We start from the raw sequence: 19332 nt of genomic DNA on the forward strand, positions 1-19332 counted from the left end.
ATAAAAATAATACAAAACAAAACACATCAAGTATAATACAAACAAACTTGACACTGTACTGTGTCCATCATCTGCCAAAATCATTTATATTGAACTTGAGGGCATACATGTCAAAACAGTGAAGAACAAAGGGTCCCTTTTAGAGTTTTTTTACATAGGCGCGGGAGTGTTTTTAGGGCCTCTTTTACCAAGCTGCGACAAAAGGGGGTCTGAGCTGGGTCGGTGCATGTTTTTCATGCGTACCAAGGCCCCCTTTTACCGCAGTGGGTAAAAGGGAAGTCTGTCTTTCCTGCAGGAAATGGCTGTGTGGCAGGTAAAGCACTTGCTATGCGGCCATTTTTGGGGGGGGGCCTTACCGCCACCCATTGAGCATATGTTGTTTAATAAATGTTATTAATATATTATGATTAAGGAGTACTTTAATGAATGCAATTGTTGAGTCTGTACTCTGTTTATAGACTTTGAACCCTAGCTTTACATATTAAATTTTAACTGCCGGACCCTCGACCATTCTTCTAACGTTCGGAGATCCCTTCTCATCGTTTCTACTCCCTCCAGGGTATCCACTCTATTGGCTATTTTCGTGTCATCCGCAAAAAGGTACACTTTTCCTTCCAACCCTTCAGCAATATCTTCCATAAATATATTAAACAGAATAGACCCCAGCACCGACCCCTGAGGAACTCCACTGTTCACCTTCCTTTCCTCCGAGCGGATTCCATTTACCACCACCCTCTGCCACCTGTCGGTTAACCAGTTTCTTATCCAGTTCACCACTTTCGGTCCTAAGTTCAACCCTTTCAGCTTATTCACGAGTCTTCTGTGTGGGAAGCCTGAGCATGGACTTCATTGTTTTTTGTTTTGGATGGAACTATTTTTTGGAAAAGCAATACAAAACCCCCAAATTCTATAAATGGTGCCTTAAGTTGTGCACACTAATTTGGCCACATGGCCATATTGTGCACACATCTTAATTGATTAACAAGCCAATCAGCGCCGATAATTGGTACTCAACAACCAATTAACAGCACTAATTGGCTTTAATTAGAATCTATATGCAAAACTTTTTAGGCATATTCTATAACGTGGTGCATATAAATTCTATCGTGCACAGTCAAAAAGTGGCCATGGGCGGGTTGTAGGCATTTCAAAAAACTATGGCGTCTTTTTACTAAGGTGCGCTGAAAAATGGCCTGCGGTAGTGTAGGCGTGGGTTTTGGGTGCACGCAGAATCGAATACTATGATACCCTGACATAGGGTCCATTCGATTGGTTAACCACAGTCATCTGAGGTATTTTTCCTCCATTGCTCCTTTTATTTTGGTTTATTTTTAAGTGAGACATATTTTTTTCACTCTTTTTTGGGTTGATTGTGTGCATAATTTTGAGTGTATTTTCTCCTAGTATATTGTTACCTCAATGGAATCACAAATACCTTTTGTCAAGTTGTTATGATTGGTGTCTGCGTACCCTGATTAGCTTCAAAACAAGCCCTTTTGTGACAGTTGCTGTTTGCCTGACTAAAAAAAAAACATTAATCAAAATTTTACATATCTGAAATCTTAAATTATTATTCTGACCAGATTTTTCCAGTGAAAAAAGTCCAGACATACATCTAATCTTCAACTGAGTAAAATGTTTTGGATCAAGACCTAAGGTATTATGTAAGAGTTACAGTTCTCCATGAGTTTACAATTAATATGTAAGAAGAAAAATATTTAATACAGAATTGGGATGCCCTTTTGATATTATTTATTTATTTATTTATTGCATTTGTATCCCACATTTTCCCACCTTTTTGCGGGCTCAGTGTGGCTTACAATATGATATGAATGATGGAAATACAATTTGTTACAACTTGGTTATGGATTACATTGTGAAGAGTTATGCGAGACAATCAAAGTGTTGTTAAGGAATATAAACACTGGAACAAAACCTTGAAACATTGGAAGGAGACAGCGGGAGGTTAAAAGGGCATTATGTATGGTATACATATTTCTGTGAGTAAAGGTATGAGTGAGGTGAGACTACGGGGGATGAGAGTTCAGAAGTGGATGTATTGATGCATTAGTGAACAGTGAGTGTGGACTTTATTTTCTAACAGTTTAACTTTTTTTCAGATTGCCTGTTAATGTTAATATACAAAGATAAGTCAGAGAGAGTCAAAGGCCGCAAGGAGAGGAGCAGTGTGACTTTGGAAGATATCTGTGGTCTGGACCCTGGGCTTTCATATGAGGGCATGAGTCAAACTCTGGCCATCATTTGCCTGTCTCAAGTGGTGATGCTAGGGTTCGATAACAAGGACATCATGTCTGCATGGGATGTGCGGATCCGCTACAGCCTGGGAGAAGGTAATTGTGCTGTTGGGTTTTTAAAAAAATGTAAAAAATAAATCAAAGAAGGTGTTCTATGGTTGAGAGTATAATTTATTGTGAGAGGAATATTTTAGAACAGTATTACATGCATTGGTAATGCCATTATTCGATTACTGTAATTCCTTGATTTTGGATATGCTGACTTATCTGTTAAAATCATTACAATTAGTGCAAAATACAGCAGCTCGAATAGCATATGGCATTTCAAAATTTGAACATATTTCCCCCAGTGGCGTAGCTACATGGGGCCTGAGGGGGCCTGGGCCCCCTTAGATTCCAGCCTGGACCCCCCTCCCGGCGAACCCTCCCCCGCCGCCGCCTACCTTCACTTTTGCTGGTGGGGGATCCCACTCCCCGCCAGCCGACGTCCTCTCCATCCTGCTCCTGCTGTTGCATGCATTGCTGACATCCTGCACGTTGTACTTGCGACGTCAGACTCAGAGAAAAGAACTCTGTTCTCTGAGTCTGACGTCCTGCACGTACAACGTGCAGGACGTCAGCAATGCATGCAACAAGAGCAGGAGCAGGACGGAGAGGACGTCGGCTGGCGGGGAGTGGGGTCCCCCGCCAGCAAAAGTGAAGGTAGGCGGCGGGGGAGGGTTCGCGGCGGGAGTGGGGTCGGATAAGACATGGGGGGCGGCAATGGCGGCGGGGGGGGGGGGGGGGGGGCGCCGGGGGGGGAGGGCTAAAATGTGCCCCCTCCCCTTGGGCTTTGGACCCCCCTCCCACAGAAGTCTGGCTACGCCCCTGTATTTCCCCTGTGTTGCAAAAATTGCACTCGCTGCCAGTCAAGCGGCGAACACAGTTTAAGGTTTTGTCTTACTTTTAGAACATTGAATGATGATGTTCCTCTTTCATTGGCAACATCTGTAAAAATTTATCGCCCTCTCCTCTTATTGTGTTCATCTGATAAGCTGTTACTGAATGTTCCATCTTTTAGACAGATTAGGCTTGATGATTATAGATCTAAGATATTTTAGATTTAGCACATGCTAAAGGATAAGACACTCATAGAAATATAATGGGCTTCTTATAATCTACCACATGCTAATAATTAGCGTAAGCTAAATCCGTTAGTACAATTTAGTAAAAGGACCCCTTTATATGGAGGGTGCTCAGTTGTGGAATGTGCTTCCTGAGGATTTGCGCAACATAAAGAATTGCTTAGAGTTCTGTAAGCTACGTAAGGCATACTTGTTTCAAGAAGCTTTTTAAATTACTGGTGTCATAATTCGAAGAAATAACATAAGCCACAATAATTCCTGGGTTTTAATTTTATGTTTTATTGGTTTTGTTTTATGTAACTGTTTTTCTTGTTTTTATTATGAATGTTAAATTGTAAGCTGCCAAGTATCACTTGATGTAAGATGATTTTATTGTGTATGCTTTATTGTGAGCTGCTTAGTTCGAGGCAGCATAGACATAAAGACATAAACTGAAATAAATACATAAATAATAAATAATAAATAGTGCAATATAGAAGCTGTGGAATAAATAAATATATGTAGGGAGTGGAGGTTAAAGCTCTGAACCAGCCCTGGCCAATCTGTTAAACTACTTACTGCTTGAACTGCAACACTGATTGATATATCAATCTTCTTGTTTCCAAGTGTCATAGGCATGATAGCACTATTGCACTTTAACAGAAATTGAAAACAGCTAATATCTGCCTCTTTGAGACTGGGGCACTGCCCCTGCCTGGGTTGCAAGGGGCTAGTTATTTGGTTGTAGCCAACAGCATACTTCTATTTAGATGAAATCCTAATCCCATCTGAAAGAATATAGAAACCAGAGTGAAAATTATGGTAGCAGAGTTCAGATGAGCTGAGCCATTAGTAAGAAGTACAGTGGCTAAGAGTAGCTGATCTGGATTAAGACTAGAATTCAGACCACTGTCTCAATATAAGCATGCTAGCACTGGCTGTTTCACTGAAATATGACCATGTGGTATATCGGATGACAGTATGAGTCATTGACTAACTGCTCAGAAATTAAAGTTAGAAATAAAAGCAAAAGAAGTTTGCCTATGGGGCTCATTTTCAAAAGAGAAAATGTTTAAAAAGTGGCATAAAGCAGCATTTGGACGTTTTGCTTGTCAAAATGTTCAAATTCCTATTTTCAAAACTTATTTTGCAGACATTTATCTATGAATTTCATCTGCTGTATGTCCAAATCACAAGGGGATGTGTTAGGGGCAGGATTCGTGTGTTCCTAACACTTGGACATTTATCTGCCATAATTGAACAAAACAAAAACGTCCAGGACTAAAGCTAAGATGTTTTGAGCTAGATCTGTTTTAATAATGACTAAGCCACAAAAAGTGCTCTAATTGACCACTGGAGAAATAAAGAAATGACCCCCCCTTACTCTTCCAGTGGTCACTGACCCCCTCTCACCCCCCAAAAGATGTGAAAGAAAAAGTACATATCAGCCTCTATGACAGTTTCAGATATTATAGCCAGTCCTATTAGAGCAGCATTCTATAATAAATGCATAAGTATTGCCATACTGGGAAAGACCAAAGGTCCATCAAGCCCAGCATCCTGTTTCCAACAGTGGCCAATCCAGGTCACAAATACCTGGCAAGATCCCAGGTATTTTCAGGAGAGATACCAGGAATTTTAGGAAAGTTAATCAAACAGAGAGATTCCTTCTCTAGACAGAGTCCTTCAGATTCTCAATTTTAAATTCCAAGTTAGTAGCTCCCTTTGCTAAAGAGCTCACAGGTTTCACTTCTGTATCTAAACCCTGAAGAGAATTCTGAACAAGTTCCATTTTAGGTTCGTGTGAGTCAATACATTGCTCCAATTCTAGTTGAGTCTTTGGATAACTGTATTGATAAAGACTGTCCCAGCACCACAATTGTATTCCAAATTTGTTCCAATGAAAAAAACAATTGACCTTACTGGTGCAAAAGAAGCGAAGCAGTTTGTGTCACCTGCACTCCCAATGCAGAAGCCATACTGTCCTGTGCTGTAACAACTGGTAGAGATGGTAAAACATCACCTTACAAACTTCTTGCTTCCCTCTGGCCGCTGAGCTGACTCACAGTGGCAACAGCAGGAGTCTCAGCTGACAGAGGAGAAGCTGCAGAGATCAGTAACTCAGAAATTGGCACTGAATCCCACACAGTCTTCTCCTTCTGCATTGCTGGACCAGGCAGTGGTATTTACAACTTGGGGGACAGCGAAATGTTGCAATCCAGGAGTGGTGAAACAAACGCTCCTGCTTCAGTCACCTGCAGCGGATCCCCGGATGATGGTATCACCACAAAACCCTCCAAAGTGGTTTGCATTAACTTTGGAGTCGAGATAAGAGCCACTGAGGCCGCAGGGACAGCTTTCCCATGGCATTTCTTCGGCATTGTAAGAAGACAATGGAGGAGCAGCTAACAGACTGACTTCTAGGGTGCCATCTTGCTCCTCCAATCAGCAAGGATTTTAATATTCTAGAACTGGTTTTAGTAAAGCTGCTTTTCCAATAATCAGTCCAGAAAAGCACAGTTCAGGAATAGTGTGCTAAGAAATAGATATATGCAATACATATGTTTAAAAATTTAGAAACAAGACAATATCTCTTTCCTATACCATTTGTTTAATGTCATCATTTACTTTGCAGTTCATCGATTTCATGTAGGTGTATTGCCTGGCACCAAGTTGGAGAGTGGACCTGCTACACTTCATTTATGCAATGATATCCTAGTCTTGGCACGAGATCTTCCTCCTGGAGTCATCGGGCAGTGGAAGTTATCTGATCTACGACGTTATGGAGCAGTTGCCAATGGGTTTGTCTTTGAAGGCGGTACAAGATGCGGGTACTGTAAGTTGAAAGACTATATTTCTACTTTGTGGTATAATCTGCCATACAGCTAAGAATGATACTTCTGTATGCATGACCCAACTAGTTTTTATTTAAAGAAATTGTATTATTCATCTTTTAGATTGCCCCTCATGTATGCAAACATTTAAACCTCTTTTTGTGGTGCTATCTTATTTATTCTGGGATGTTTGCAAATTGAAACAGATGGTAGGATTTGAGCCAGCGAGGTTTAAACAAATGAGGACAATGTTAAATGAAGGCAATTTAACTAGGGAATTAGAGTAAGGAAGAGCAGTGGATGTGGTCTACTTAGATGTTGTGAAGTAGGTGGGGATAATTAATGGTAAACTGAGGTAGAAATTGATTGCACGACAGAGAACAGAAAATGATAAGTGGGAACGCCACAGAGTCAATCCTGAGTCTAGTTCTAATCAGTATTTTCAGAAGTGTATTGATACTAATAAGAAAGGTACTGTCCCCCTGATTCTGTAAAGGTTGCCAAAAATTGCATGTGTAAATTTAGGCGTGTTCCCAATTTGCATGCACAATTAAAAACAATTTTTGTATTTAATTCAAACAAAAAATTTGCAAGTTAAACACTTGAACAGGAAATACAGAAAGGAAATTCAAAATTTAAGGCACAATAACAAACCAATTAGTACCAATAGTTGGCTTTTTAACAAGCAATAATTGGCACTAATTAGATTTAATTAGCATCAACACGCGTAAATTTAGGTGCGGAATCTGAAACTAAAATGTATGCATGTTCCCAAAAGGGGGCATGGAACTGGGAGGGTCATGGGCATTTTGGGGTAGAATGGGGATGTGGCTTAGAGTTATGCGCGTAATTGAGTATCTCACTCAACGTGTAATTAAACTCTGGAATTCATTGCCAGAGAATGTGGTAAAGGCGGTTAGCTTAGCGGAGTTTAAAAAAGGTTTGGCCAGCTTCCTAAAGGAAAAGTTCATAGACCATTATTAAATGGACTTGGGGAAAATCCACTAATTCTGGGATAAACAGTATAGAATGTTTTGTACATTTTTGGGATCTTGCCGGGTATTTGTGACCTGGATTGGCCACTGTTGGAAACAGGATGTTGGGCTCGATGGGCCTTTGGTCTTTCCCAGTATGGCAATACTTATTACAAATACCCAGCAAGATCCCAAAAATGTACAAAAAATTTTATACTGCTTATCCCAGAAATAGTGGATTTTCCCCAAGTCCATTTAATAATGGTCTATGGACTTATTATAGAATGGTGCTCTGCGTGTAAATTTAGGTGCAGGCATTTCCACCATGTTTTCATTGGTGCAAATGCCCGTGCTTAAATTTATGCATGACTCTCCACTTAAGCATATATTCTATAAACTGCGCTGAACTTTAGGTGCGGCTTATAGAATACTATTAAGCGGGGTTTTTGGAGATGATTTTTTAGGCGCCATTTATAGAATTTACTCCTGTATGTTTTTTCTCAGATTTTACTAAAATGATCTGTAGCAAGGTGGATGCTCTTGGAGGGCTCCAATAAAGCTTTCAGTTATCAATACATTTCCATCTAAAATTTAAAGCAAAAAGTCTAGTCATGCATTTGGGGTATAGGAACCCAAGACTGCAGTACATAATTCAGGGTGAAATACTGATGTGCACCAAACAGGAGAAGATTTCAGAGTAACTATAATCTGATGATCTCAGTGGGGTTATGTGAAAAATCTAGAAAATGGTGTGAAATATTTGAATTTAAGGGTGCTTAATTTTCCTAAGCATCTCTTATTGCTTCCTTGGGAATTGTTCAAGGAGTATGTGTTAGAAGTTCTTAAAATATCAGACTCTGGATTCCTCCTATAAATAAGTTGTATTTCATCCCATCTAGGAATAGTGGCATGCAGGACAGTGTTATATATTTATTTTATACATTTCTAGCCCGAACTATTAACTAGGTGGGTTACAATTATTTATTGATTGATTATGAAGCTGATGTATCAGCAGATAGCTTAGACTTGACCACTTTTCTAGAGCATTCAGAGATGGGGGAGACGATGGGCCACTTTTATTTATTTATTGCATTTGTATCCCACATTTTCCCACCTCTTTGCAGGCTCAATGTGGCTTACAATAAATCATGAATGGTGGAAGTATATTAGAAAATAGACATTTAGTGTTACAGAAGGATCTTGGGCAACATGATAATGATAAAACATGATAGTAGTATAACGAGCAGATATTGTAAGACAGTTCTGAATATATGTGGAGGAGTTGTGTATATTCATATTGGTAGATCTTTGTGGTATGCCTTGTTGAAGAGATAGGTCTTCAGTAGTTTGCAGAAGTTCGTTAGTTTGTAGATCTTTTTTAAGTTGCGCGGCAATGCGTTCCATAACTGTGTGCTCAAGTAGGTAAAGTTTGGTGCGTGCATTAGTTTGTATTTTAGACCTTTGCAGTTAGGGAAGTGCAAATTAAGGAATGTGTGGGATGATTTTTTGGCATTTCTGGGTGGTAAGTCTATCAGGTCTGACATGTAGGCTGGTGCATCTCCGTGAATGATTTTGTGGACTAGGGAACATATTTTGAACGTGATGCGTTCTTTAAGTGGGAGCCAGTGTAGTTTTTCTCGTAGGGGTTTAGCACTTTCATATTTTGTTTTACTGAATATGAGTCTAGCTGCAGTGTTCTGGGCTGTCTGAAGTTTCTTGATTATTTGCTCTTTGTAGCCGGCATAGAGTGCGTTGCAGTAGTCTAGATGACTGAGCACCATTAATTGTACCAGGTTACGGAAAACAGTCCTTGGGAAGAAAGGTCTTACTCTTTTTAATTTCCACATTGAGTGGAACATCTTGGTTGTATTTTTTGCGTGGCTCTCGAGTGTTAGGTGTCGATCGATGGTAACTCCAAGAATTTTTAGGGTGTCCGAAATTGGAAGGTTCAGATTTGGTGTGTTAATGGCGGTGAATTTATTCTTGTTATGTTGAGAGGTGAATATTAGGCATTGGGTTTTTTCTGCATTAAGTTTCAGCCGAAATGCATCCGCCCATGAATGCATGATCTGGCGACTTTTGTTGATGTCATTGGAAATTTCTTTTAGGTCTTGTTTAAATGGGATGTAGATCGTTACGTCGTCTGCGTATATGTATGGGTTGAGGTTTTGGTTTGATAATAGTTTGGCCAAGGGAATCATCATTAAGTTGAATAGAGTCGGCGAGAGGGGGGATCCCTGTGGGACTCCGCATTCAGGTATCCATGTGACTGAAGTAGTCGAGTTAGATGTCACTTGGTATGATCATGTGGTTAGGAATCCCTTGAACCAATTGAGAACGTTACCTCTAATTCCGAAGTACTCAAGGATATGTAGTAGTATTCCATGATCAACTATGTCAAAAGCGCTTGACATGTCAAATTGTAGAAGGAATATGTTATTTCCAGTTGCAATCGATTGTTTGAATTTGGTCATGAGAGTAATTAGTACTGTTTCAGTACTGTGGGTTAGACTGAAATCCTGACTGGGAGTCGTGGAGTATTGAGAATTTATTTAAATAGTTTGTGAGTTGTTTGGTCACTAACCCTTCCATTAGTTTGGTTATTAAGGGAATGGATGCTCCCCCTGCAACCAGTCCAATAGGCTACTCCTCAGACTTGCTTCCTACTTTTTAAAGAATGTCTATCATACATGAAACTGTCATAGAGCCTGGTATCCCTTGGAGGATAGGAGCCACTGGGATTAAGAATGTGCCATGCCTTAATCCCTCCAGTGGACAGCTGCTCAATCAGGGCAACTTTTTGTACCCTGGACGTGCCTGAAACAGGTCTAAAAAAGGACACACTTCTTTCTAGATATGGACCTTTCTTCCCCATCAGTAATCTCTCCTGGATGTCCAGATTTCAAGACCTCCCTAATCCCACCCAAAACACACCATAGCCAACTCTTTTGCTATTTGGACATACTGCAGTGTTGGACATTCCTTTTCTGCCTTTGCAAATTCGGTACTTGGACATTTCAAGCACATAGATATCTATTTTGGCCTTTTGAGATGTCCATATGCTTCAAAAATAAGCGCCATAACATAATTGTCAGTTCCATTACTGTAGTTTATTTATATCATGTTTTACTGCTTTTAATATTCATATCTATATATTTGTGTTCTGCTATTCATTTTTTAAAGAGCTTTTTTTTCTGGCAATAACATAGTAAAATTCACAATACATATGCTATTGTTATTTTTTAATTTTTAAAGTGCTTGCTTTTTGGCCTACTAAATCACGCTGGCAATTCTAGTGCAGCAAATGCGATGAAGCCCACTGGGCTATGTTGCATTTGCTGTGCCAGGAATCACTTGTGCGGTTTAGTAAAAAGGCCCTTTGTCTGTGGCTCTTTTAAGTTGATCTTTTCATACCAACATTGTTTGTTTTAAAAATACTTTTTGCAACTGTGATTTTGGAATATATAGTGCATATAAACTTGTTAACCATCAGGATTGTCAGATCCTGTATGCTGACACTGGATGCTACCATCTACATGCTAAATTGACTTGCTACTGGATGAATTAGTATCCAATTATAGTCTTATTTGCAACAGAAATATCAAAAGTACTATTGCTGATTGCATTATTTTCATCTCTGTCTTTAGCTTTTGCTATTCCAACTGCTTTTAGAATATGTTTATATATGTTGATTTGGGGGCTCATTTTCAAAATAGAAAAATGTCAAAAAATGTCCAAAAAGTGGCAGATGGACAGTTTTTGTTGCCAAAACATCCAAATCACAATTTTAGAAACCGATTTTAAAGATAGTTTTCTATACAGACCATATCCAGTGTATTCAAATCACAAGGGGGTGTGTTGGGGTGGGATTTAGGGGTTCCTAAAGCTTGAACATTGCATGTGTGGTATATCAAATGTTGGTAAATAAATAAATACATTCCAGAACTTAGGGAATAAGACACATGCCAGGCAGACTTCAAAACTATATAAAGAGGAAATGGCCCACTGAACTTTCTTTCTGAGAGAAGAGGACATTTCTCTGTATATGTCTTTTACTTCATGAGAATTCTGGAGGTACATCTGTATACGTCAATTTGAAGACACCTGAAGAAGGCCGTTTGGCCGAAACACAGACCGTGTAGGGTCCCAATAAAATTTTTTTGGTGCTCTTATTCTTTGTGGTTTTTATCTGGTCTATTTTGGTTTTCTTCCGCTTTCTTTGTTGTTTCATGTGTTTTTTTTGCGGGAGACTTGGACCCTCTTTTTGTTGATTCTTATCACTTGCCATTTTTGGTACACAGACCATAGAAGTCCAGTATAACTTATAGCAGTTGCAAGAGTGATATCAAGCCAAATTCTAGACAGAGGTAGAATTTGAAGTAAACAGCACCTGTGGAACGAAGAGAGTGAGAAGGAACATAGGGAATAAGTAGTTGAGACAAATAATCTGGTGTATTTGGCAGCTGCAATTTATAGACAAGCATAAGTAATTTTATTTATTTATTCATTAGGATTTAATTACTGCCTTTTTGAAGAATTCACTCAAGGCGGTGTACAGTAAGAATAGATCAAACATAAGCAATAAGCAATTACAGCAATAAAAATATTCAAATAACAATACAAAGTACTACTTACAATGTCAACATAATACTTAATAGAACATTTTAATTGATAGTGAAGGGTAAAGCAAAGATGTAACATTTTAAGTGTACATTTGATACAAGGGGAAGCCAATGTTCGGCACTAAGTAACAGAGTAATGTGATCAAACAGAGTGGACCTGTGAAGAAGACAGACAGCAGTAGACTGAACTAGTTGTAGATGTTTTAAAGAGGATAATGGTAAGCCAGTGTAAAGAGAATTGCAGTAATCAAGATTTGTGATGACCAAAGAAAGAAGAAGGGTGCAAACAGATGAAAAAGAAAAGAAAGAGCGGAATTACCTGAATATGATGAAATGCAAAGAAAGATACCATTAGAACTGAATGTATTTGATCCTTAAAAGTGAGACGACTAACCAAAATAACCCCCCAAATTATTAGAGTCTTTAAAGTCAAGATGATACTGATCAATAATGGGATGAGAAGGAACTACTGAGTAAGGGTTAGGAAAATGAATTGCCTTACATTTCTTAATATTCAGAAATAAACAATGATTACGTAACCAGTCAGAGAACTTTTGAAGACATAAATTAAGCTGAATCAGATTGGACTGCTTAGGAGGAATGCGAAATAACATCTGTACGACATCGTCATAACAGAAAGGGAGGCATCCATTGGATTGAATAAGGGTGAGTAGTAGATCCAGGAAACATTAAACAGGGCAGGTGAAAGGACTGAACCCTGAGGGACCCCAGAGATAACTGAAAAAGTAGTGGAACATGATTGATGATGGGCAATTTGAAAAGTATAACCCGATAGATAACTGCAAAACCATGGAAGAACAGTGTATGATATACCAATAGATTGAAGATGTATAAGAAGAAGGGCATGGTCTACTAAATCATAAGCAGATGGAAAGATCCAGTGAGACTATTGTTACAGAATAACGTTGATCAAGAGCATTCCTAATAGAGTCATACAAGGAAACAAGCAGGGTCTCTATACTGTTCTGCCTTCTAAAACCAACCTGAAGTGGATGAAGAACAACAGCAGAATCTAAGAAAGAAGTGAATTGAAACTTTGGCAAGAATGGGAGATTAGAAATTGGTCTTTAGTTTGACAGATCAGTATGATCAAGATTTGGCTTCTTTAAAAGTGGGGGAACAAAAGGCATGCTTCCAAGCACTGGGCACCATCCCTGATGCAAGACTAGTCTGAATGAAAGGAAGAAGAAGAGGAAGAATGTGGAAACTGAGGTGCTCAAAGAGATGAGTGGACCATGAGTCAGTAAGAGGGGCATAATCGAAAGGGACACCCAAGTTTTCCTAAGTTTCCTAAGGACGCCCATCTTTCATTGCGATAATATGGTTGGGGATGCCCAAATCGCAAAATTTAGGTTGACCTTAGAGATGGTCGTCCTTAGACTTGGTCATTTCTGATTTTCGGTGATAATGGAAACCAAGGACATCCAACTCAGAAATGACCAAATGCAAGCCCTTTGGTCGTGGGAGGAGCCAGCATTTCTAGTGCAGTGGTCCCCCTGACATGCTAGGACACCAACCAGGCACCCTAGGGGGCACTGTAGTGGACTTCATAAGTTGCTCCCAGGTATATAGCTCCCTTACCTTCAGTGCTGAGCCCTACAAAACCCACTACCCCCAACTGTACACCACTACCATAGCCTTACATGTGAAGGGGGGCACCTAGATGTGGGTACAGTGGGTTTGTGGTGGGTTTTGGAGGGCTTGCTGTTTCCTCCAAAAACGGGATGAGCCTGGGTCCGCCTATCTGAAGTGCATTGCACCCACTAAAACTGCTCCAGGGACCTGCATACTGCTGTCATGGAGCTGGGTATGATATTTGAGGCTGGCACAAAATATTTTAAAAAACTTTTTTGGGGGGGGGGGGTGGGAGGGGGTTAGCGACTACTGGGGGAGTAAGGGGAAGTCATCCCCGATTCCCTCCGGTGGTCATCTGGTCATTTAGGGCACATTTTTGTGGTTTAGTCGTAAAAACAAAAAGGACCAAGTAAAGTCATCCAAGTGTTCATCAGGGACACCCTTCTTTTTTCCATTATCGGTCGAGGATGCCCATGTGTTAAGCATGCCCCAGTCCCGCCTTTGCTATGCCTCTGACACGCCCCCGTGAACTTTGGTCATCCCCGCGACGGAAAGCAGTTGGGGACGCCCAAAATCGGCTTTAGATTATGCCAATTTGGGCGACCCTGTGAGAAGGACGTCTGTCTTCCGATTTGTGTTGAAAGATGGGTGTTCTCTTTCGAAAATAAGCTTGTGATCCAGAAGGGTTAGCAGAAGAAAAAGCAAGCTTGAATGAAGTCAAAATAGGAGTGTTGAAAGAAAACCAGGTGGCATTGGACAGAAGACTAGCAGATTCTGCAGCAGGCTTAGGTGTTGTGGAAAAAGGAGGAAATGAAATAAGCAAGGGGAGAGAAGAGGTCAGTTGAAGGGAAACATGCAAGGACTGAGTTTTAGTTTTTCCAGAAGTTTCCTAAGGTAGTTGGAGAAAGAACAGAAGGATCATAAGAAGGGGTAGAAGAATGAGATGGAGCAACTGAGTTAATAATATGAAAGAGAACCTGTGGTTTGATGGATGCTTCAGAAATATGATGTGTGAAATAATCCTTCTTAGTGGTACGAAGAAGAGCATGATACTGATGGTGACAAGAATGGAAAAAACTCAAATTAGAAGAAGAATGACGCTTATGCCAGATATGTTCGACACTGCGAAGCTGACAGTTTAACAACTTTAAAGCTGGTGAGAACCATGTTGCATTGATTTTACGAGTGTGCTGGGGTCTTTGAAAGGGGGCTACAGAGTCAATGGCTCAACAAAGGGAAAAATCAAGATCCCGAAGCATAGAAGAGAACAGTCCTGGATATACCGATAGAAGGGGGAGGGAAGGAGAGAGGGAAGAGAGGCAACGTTTTCATCAGTCAAGAGTCGACGAGGAGGTGGTTTAAGTGGTGGAGGTAGTGAATAACAAAAGGAATTGAAAACTGAAGAAGAGCATGATCAGTCCAAGGAAGCCAATGCAAGGAAATAGATGAAGGAAGGAAGGAAGGAAGGAAGGAAGGAAGGAAGGAAGGAAGGAGAGAAGACAGCTGGTGAGAAAAAAAACAGATCTAAGATATTACCTGAATGGGTAGGAGAAGTAGAGTGCTGTATGAGACCTAACTACTGAGTAAGAGAGTAAAAAGAAGCATAAGTACCAGTGAAGGCTAAAATCACCAAGAATAAAAAGAGGATGAAATAGAACACTAACTTCAGATATAAAGGCGGAAAGCACATCCAGAGAGGCAGAAGTAGGAGGGGTGGATGGTAAATAAGCACGATATAAAATGAAGAACTCACAGAGGAAAAAATGAAGTACAGCAATATCAGAAAGAGAGAGGTACAAAAGCACAAGATGTAGCCCTTAGCGCATTTGAATAAATAAAAGTAACACCACCACCCCTACATGCTTGACGCAAAAATTGAAAAAAAACTAAAACCCTGAGGAACAGCATCAAGAAGAGTGGCAGTATCACCAGGCCAAAGCCAGGTTTCAGTGAAGTCCACTCTAGCCCATCCAGATCTCTTTAGCATAATCCAAGCACAGACTGTAGAAGTCTGATCGATACTGGCCTTATTTCCCAATTACTGGAGTTGCTGTCTAAGCACTACTAGGTTTCTTTTGATTCCCTTCTGTTTCCGTATAGGAACCCTTTATGTTTATCCCATTCATTTTTGAATTCTGTTACCATTTTTGTCTCCACCACATCCTGGGGGAGGGCATTCCACCACCCTCTCCATGAAAAAGTACTTCCTGAGGTTACTCATAAGTCAACCCCCCTAACCTCAGTTCTTGTACTCTATTTCTACCACTTCCCTGTCTCTGGAAAAGGTTTATTTTTATATTAATATCTTTCAAATATTTAAAGTCTCCCTTCTCTATCATTACCATATCAGTTCTTGAGAAAGACTGGTGAGGCTTGGAGAAGAATGAGTAATCCCTTTCCTTAGGACTTTTAAACCACCGTGCATTAATCAGATGAAAGGCCATCAAGAAGTCTCGCAGCTTTTTACTTTCCCTTCTATGAGACTTTTCCCACAAACCCAAAGAGTTATCTGCTTTCAGATTAATCTTAACCTCCAATAATCAAGTATTTCGTTGACCTTTTTTAGTGTATAATTGGTGATACATATTAATAATTAGCTTTAACTATCACTAATTGGCACTAATTTGCAGTTGTGCTTGTAAGTGAGCTAAGAGCGTGTGCAATTTTTATGGTCTGCATCTGCAAAGGGGGCACACGTGTGGGTGGAGTATGAGCACTTACAATCTAAGGGGGCAATGAGGAGTGCCTATTCTATAATGGCATCTGGGTGCCCTGATTGATTCCTTTGCTGAATACTAGCGTAAACCCACATTGGCATGCTTAAGTTTAGGCATGACCATTTACATCAGGCCATTGGCAGGTAGATTTCTTTAAAGAGTGGATGCTTTAAGGCAGCCTTACTGACAAAACAAGCAGCTCTTGTAGGGATCATGTTACTGGAATCATACCAGTTTGATTTATTGAAGTTTATTTGGAATCTATCCCTATGCTTGGACTGCCATGAAAGATGGGGAACTAGCCAATGCTGGAACCCATGAGTACTGTGACAATTATAAAAATGTTTTTGCTGTGGATCTGATATTGTTTTTCTTTTAAATGGGTTTATTTTTGAATTAGTAACATTGCTCAGAGGAGTTTTATTTAGACCCATGATGTTGATTATCCCTGTTAGTTTTCAGGGTTCTTTGTAATCATGCTGAACTTTTTTTTTTAAATTAATTAATTCGTTCTTTTATCCCACAATTACACAAAACCAGGTTTTGGTTTAATGTGGCTTACATTCTTTCATTTAGGAGAAGTTACATTCTTTGTACTTGGCATTACATTACCATCACTGTGTTGTTGTTTTTTTTTTTTTTACATTACATTCGTTGTCGGACAAAGTGCATTATGTGTGAAGAGACAATCACTGTATTTTCTACTTTACATTACATTCAGTGTCGGACGTAATAGTGCGTTATGTGTGATGAGTTGTTAGCCATAATATTTCTTGAAGAGGTAGGTTTTCAGTCCTTTCCTGAATGGGAGGTACTCTGTGTTGCTTCTTATCAACTGGGAACCCAGTTCCACCATTTAGAACCCAGGTAGCTGAATCTGGCCATGTAGATGGATTTATGTTATGTTTCTACAGCTAGGCACCTGGAGTAGTAGATAGCTTCTGGTCTCTGGGCTTGTGTTCCTCAGTGATAGTTCAATCAAGTTTAGCATGTATTCAGGGGACATGCCGAACAGTATCTTGAAAATGATAGTGCAAGCTTTGAAGAACAGTTTGGCCTTCAATTCTCAATTCTCTCCAATTATCAATTTTTAGTACAACATCTATCAGTATTGTGCTGTGTATGAGCTCTGTTAATTCCCCCATTGTGACAGAACAAAAAAACAAAAAGAAAAAAACAAATGAATCAATTCTATCATGTGGAGGGGCATAATCGAATGGGGCGCCCAAGTTGTCATGAGGGCGTCCTCGCAGGATGGCCCCGTAAAGGGGTGGGGCAACTCGTATTATTGAAACAAGATGGGCATCCATCATTCGTTTCGATAATATGGTCGGGGACACCCACATCATGAAATTTAGGTCAACCTTAGAGATGGTCGTCCTTAGGTCATTTTTGAGATGATCGTCCCCGGTTTTTGGTGATAATGGAAACCGAGGATGCCTATCTCAAAAACAACAAAATCCAAGCTATTTGGTCGTGGGAGGAGCCACCATTCATAGTGCACTGGTCCCCCTCACATGGCAGGACACCAACCGGGAACCCTAGGGGGCACTGCAGTGGACTTCACAAATTGCTCCCAGGTGCATAGTTCCCTTACCTTGGGTGCTGAGCCCCCCAAAATCCACTCCCCACAACCGTATACCACTATCATGGCCCTAAGGGGTGAAGGGGGCACCTACATGTGGGTACAGTGGGTTTTGGGGAGGTTTGGAGGGATCAACATTTGCTGCCGCCCCCCTGAGGTCGTCGTCATTGCTGCCCCCCTCCATCCACCCCCCCTCCGTCTGCCACCAGGCCGGGCCCCCTGAATTCAAATCATAGCGCCTCACCTTGACCTCGCTCCGTGTGAAAGAAGCGCAGCAGCGGCAGTCTGCAGATCGCCTCCCTTCGGGCCTTCCCCCCCTGTGTCCCGCCCTTGTGCAAGTTTTGTCAGACAAGGGTGGGACCCAGGGAGGGAAGGCCCAAAGGGAGGCGATCTGCAGACTGCTGCTGCTGTGTTTTCACACGGAGAGAGGTCGAGGTGAGGCGCTGTGATTTGAATGGAGGGGGCCCAGCCCGCTGGCAGATGGTCGATGTAGCCGAGAGTGAGCTGGTGGGACTGCGTGCCGGACCCCCCTTGGAGTCCCCCCTGCCCCCCTCTCATTTGCCCTGGGTCTGGCCCCTTTGAGTACCTCCAGAGTTTTGTTTTGTTTTTTTACCTCCTCAGTTTCCAGAGGCAGAGCCAGGATCATGTCAGGGTAAAGCTGAGAGAGACAGAAAAGTTGAAGCAGGCCTGTAGTTTCCCACTTCTTTGTCACCACTTTTGTGAAGAGCAACCACATCTGCTCTTTTCCAATCTCGCGGAACTTCTCCCATCTCCAAAGATTTCTTAAACAAATTTTTAAGAGGACCCACCAGAACCTCTCGGAGTTCCCTCAATATCCTGGGATGGATCTTATCTGGGCCCATGTCTTTGTCTACCCTCATTTTTTCAAGTTGTTCATAAACACTTTCTTCCATGAATGGTACAATATCTACTTCATTCACTTATGTAGGGATATCCAGAAAACCTGACCTGTTTGTGGTCCTTGAGGATTGAACTTGTGAACCCCTGAGTTGGTGGGTCAGGTAAAACAAACAGAATAAAATCAAACATTCAGAAACTAAAATTTGTATACCTGAGAAAATTATTTTCTGAAACTTATTTTTAATACTTTGTAAATTCATGTTTTCTAGGTGTAGGGGTTTTATATTCTGAGAGCAGGATTTGTCTTGGCAACGTAGTTGTGTGCCAATGCACTTTGCAGTAAATATTCTTGTAAATCATCCAGCTGTCAAGAGACAGCACTGAGCTGCCCCTGCTGAGGAGAAATGGAGATGTGACTTATTTTTGGTGCACTGCATTCTGATTATTCTTTCTAAGGATACAAACCCTGGCAACCTATGTCACAGGATACCTTTGCATGATATCTCTCTAACAGGGCTTTCGTAGTAGGCACTGAGGCGGGACAAGGGTTGCAGTAAACAGGAGATAGTAACTACTACTTTCCCCTCTCCTGGAGTACATATCATGATTCTTGCAACAAACGTAGGGGATGAGTGGTGGAGGTAACTCTAAATTATAAATAGTAACCCCCCGCATAGGAGCAATGATTGATTGGGGGTGCTCAACTCAGCACAAATTGCCAAGTCCATATAAAGGAAATTAAAGCATGATGGGTTGTGAACACAACTGGTCAGGCTGTCTGTAAA

At 40.8% G+C, this 19332-nt stretch overlaps 1 protein-coding gene across 3 annotated transcripts in view; it reads left to right on the plus strand.

Annotated features, from left to right (window-relative positions):
* DOK7 (docking protein 7) overlaps positions 1 to 19332 on the plus strand; it is a 187550-nt gene that overhangs the window by 34845 nt on the left and 133373 nt on the right. For all 3 annotated transcript variants that reach the window (XM_030191143.1, XM_030191142.1, XM_030191141.1), the window contains exons 3-4: positions 2121 to 2351; positions 5994 to 6194. In XM_030191143.1, coding sequence (XP_030047003.1) covers positions 2121 to 2351; positions 5994 to 6194 — 432 coding nt within the window. The remainder of the gene's footprint in view (positions 1 to 2120; positions 2352 to 5993; positions 6195 to 19332) is intronic.

The sequence above is a fragment of the Microcaecilia unicolor genome, chromosome 2, assembly GCF_901765095.1.
Source record: "Microcaecilia unicolor chromosome 2, aMicUni1.1, whole genome shotgun sequence".
Classification (NCBI taxonomy): Eukaryota; Metazoa; Chordata; class Amphibia; order Gymnophiona; family Siphonopidae; genus Microcaecilia; species Microcaecilia unicolor.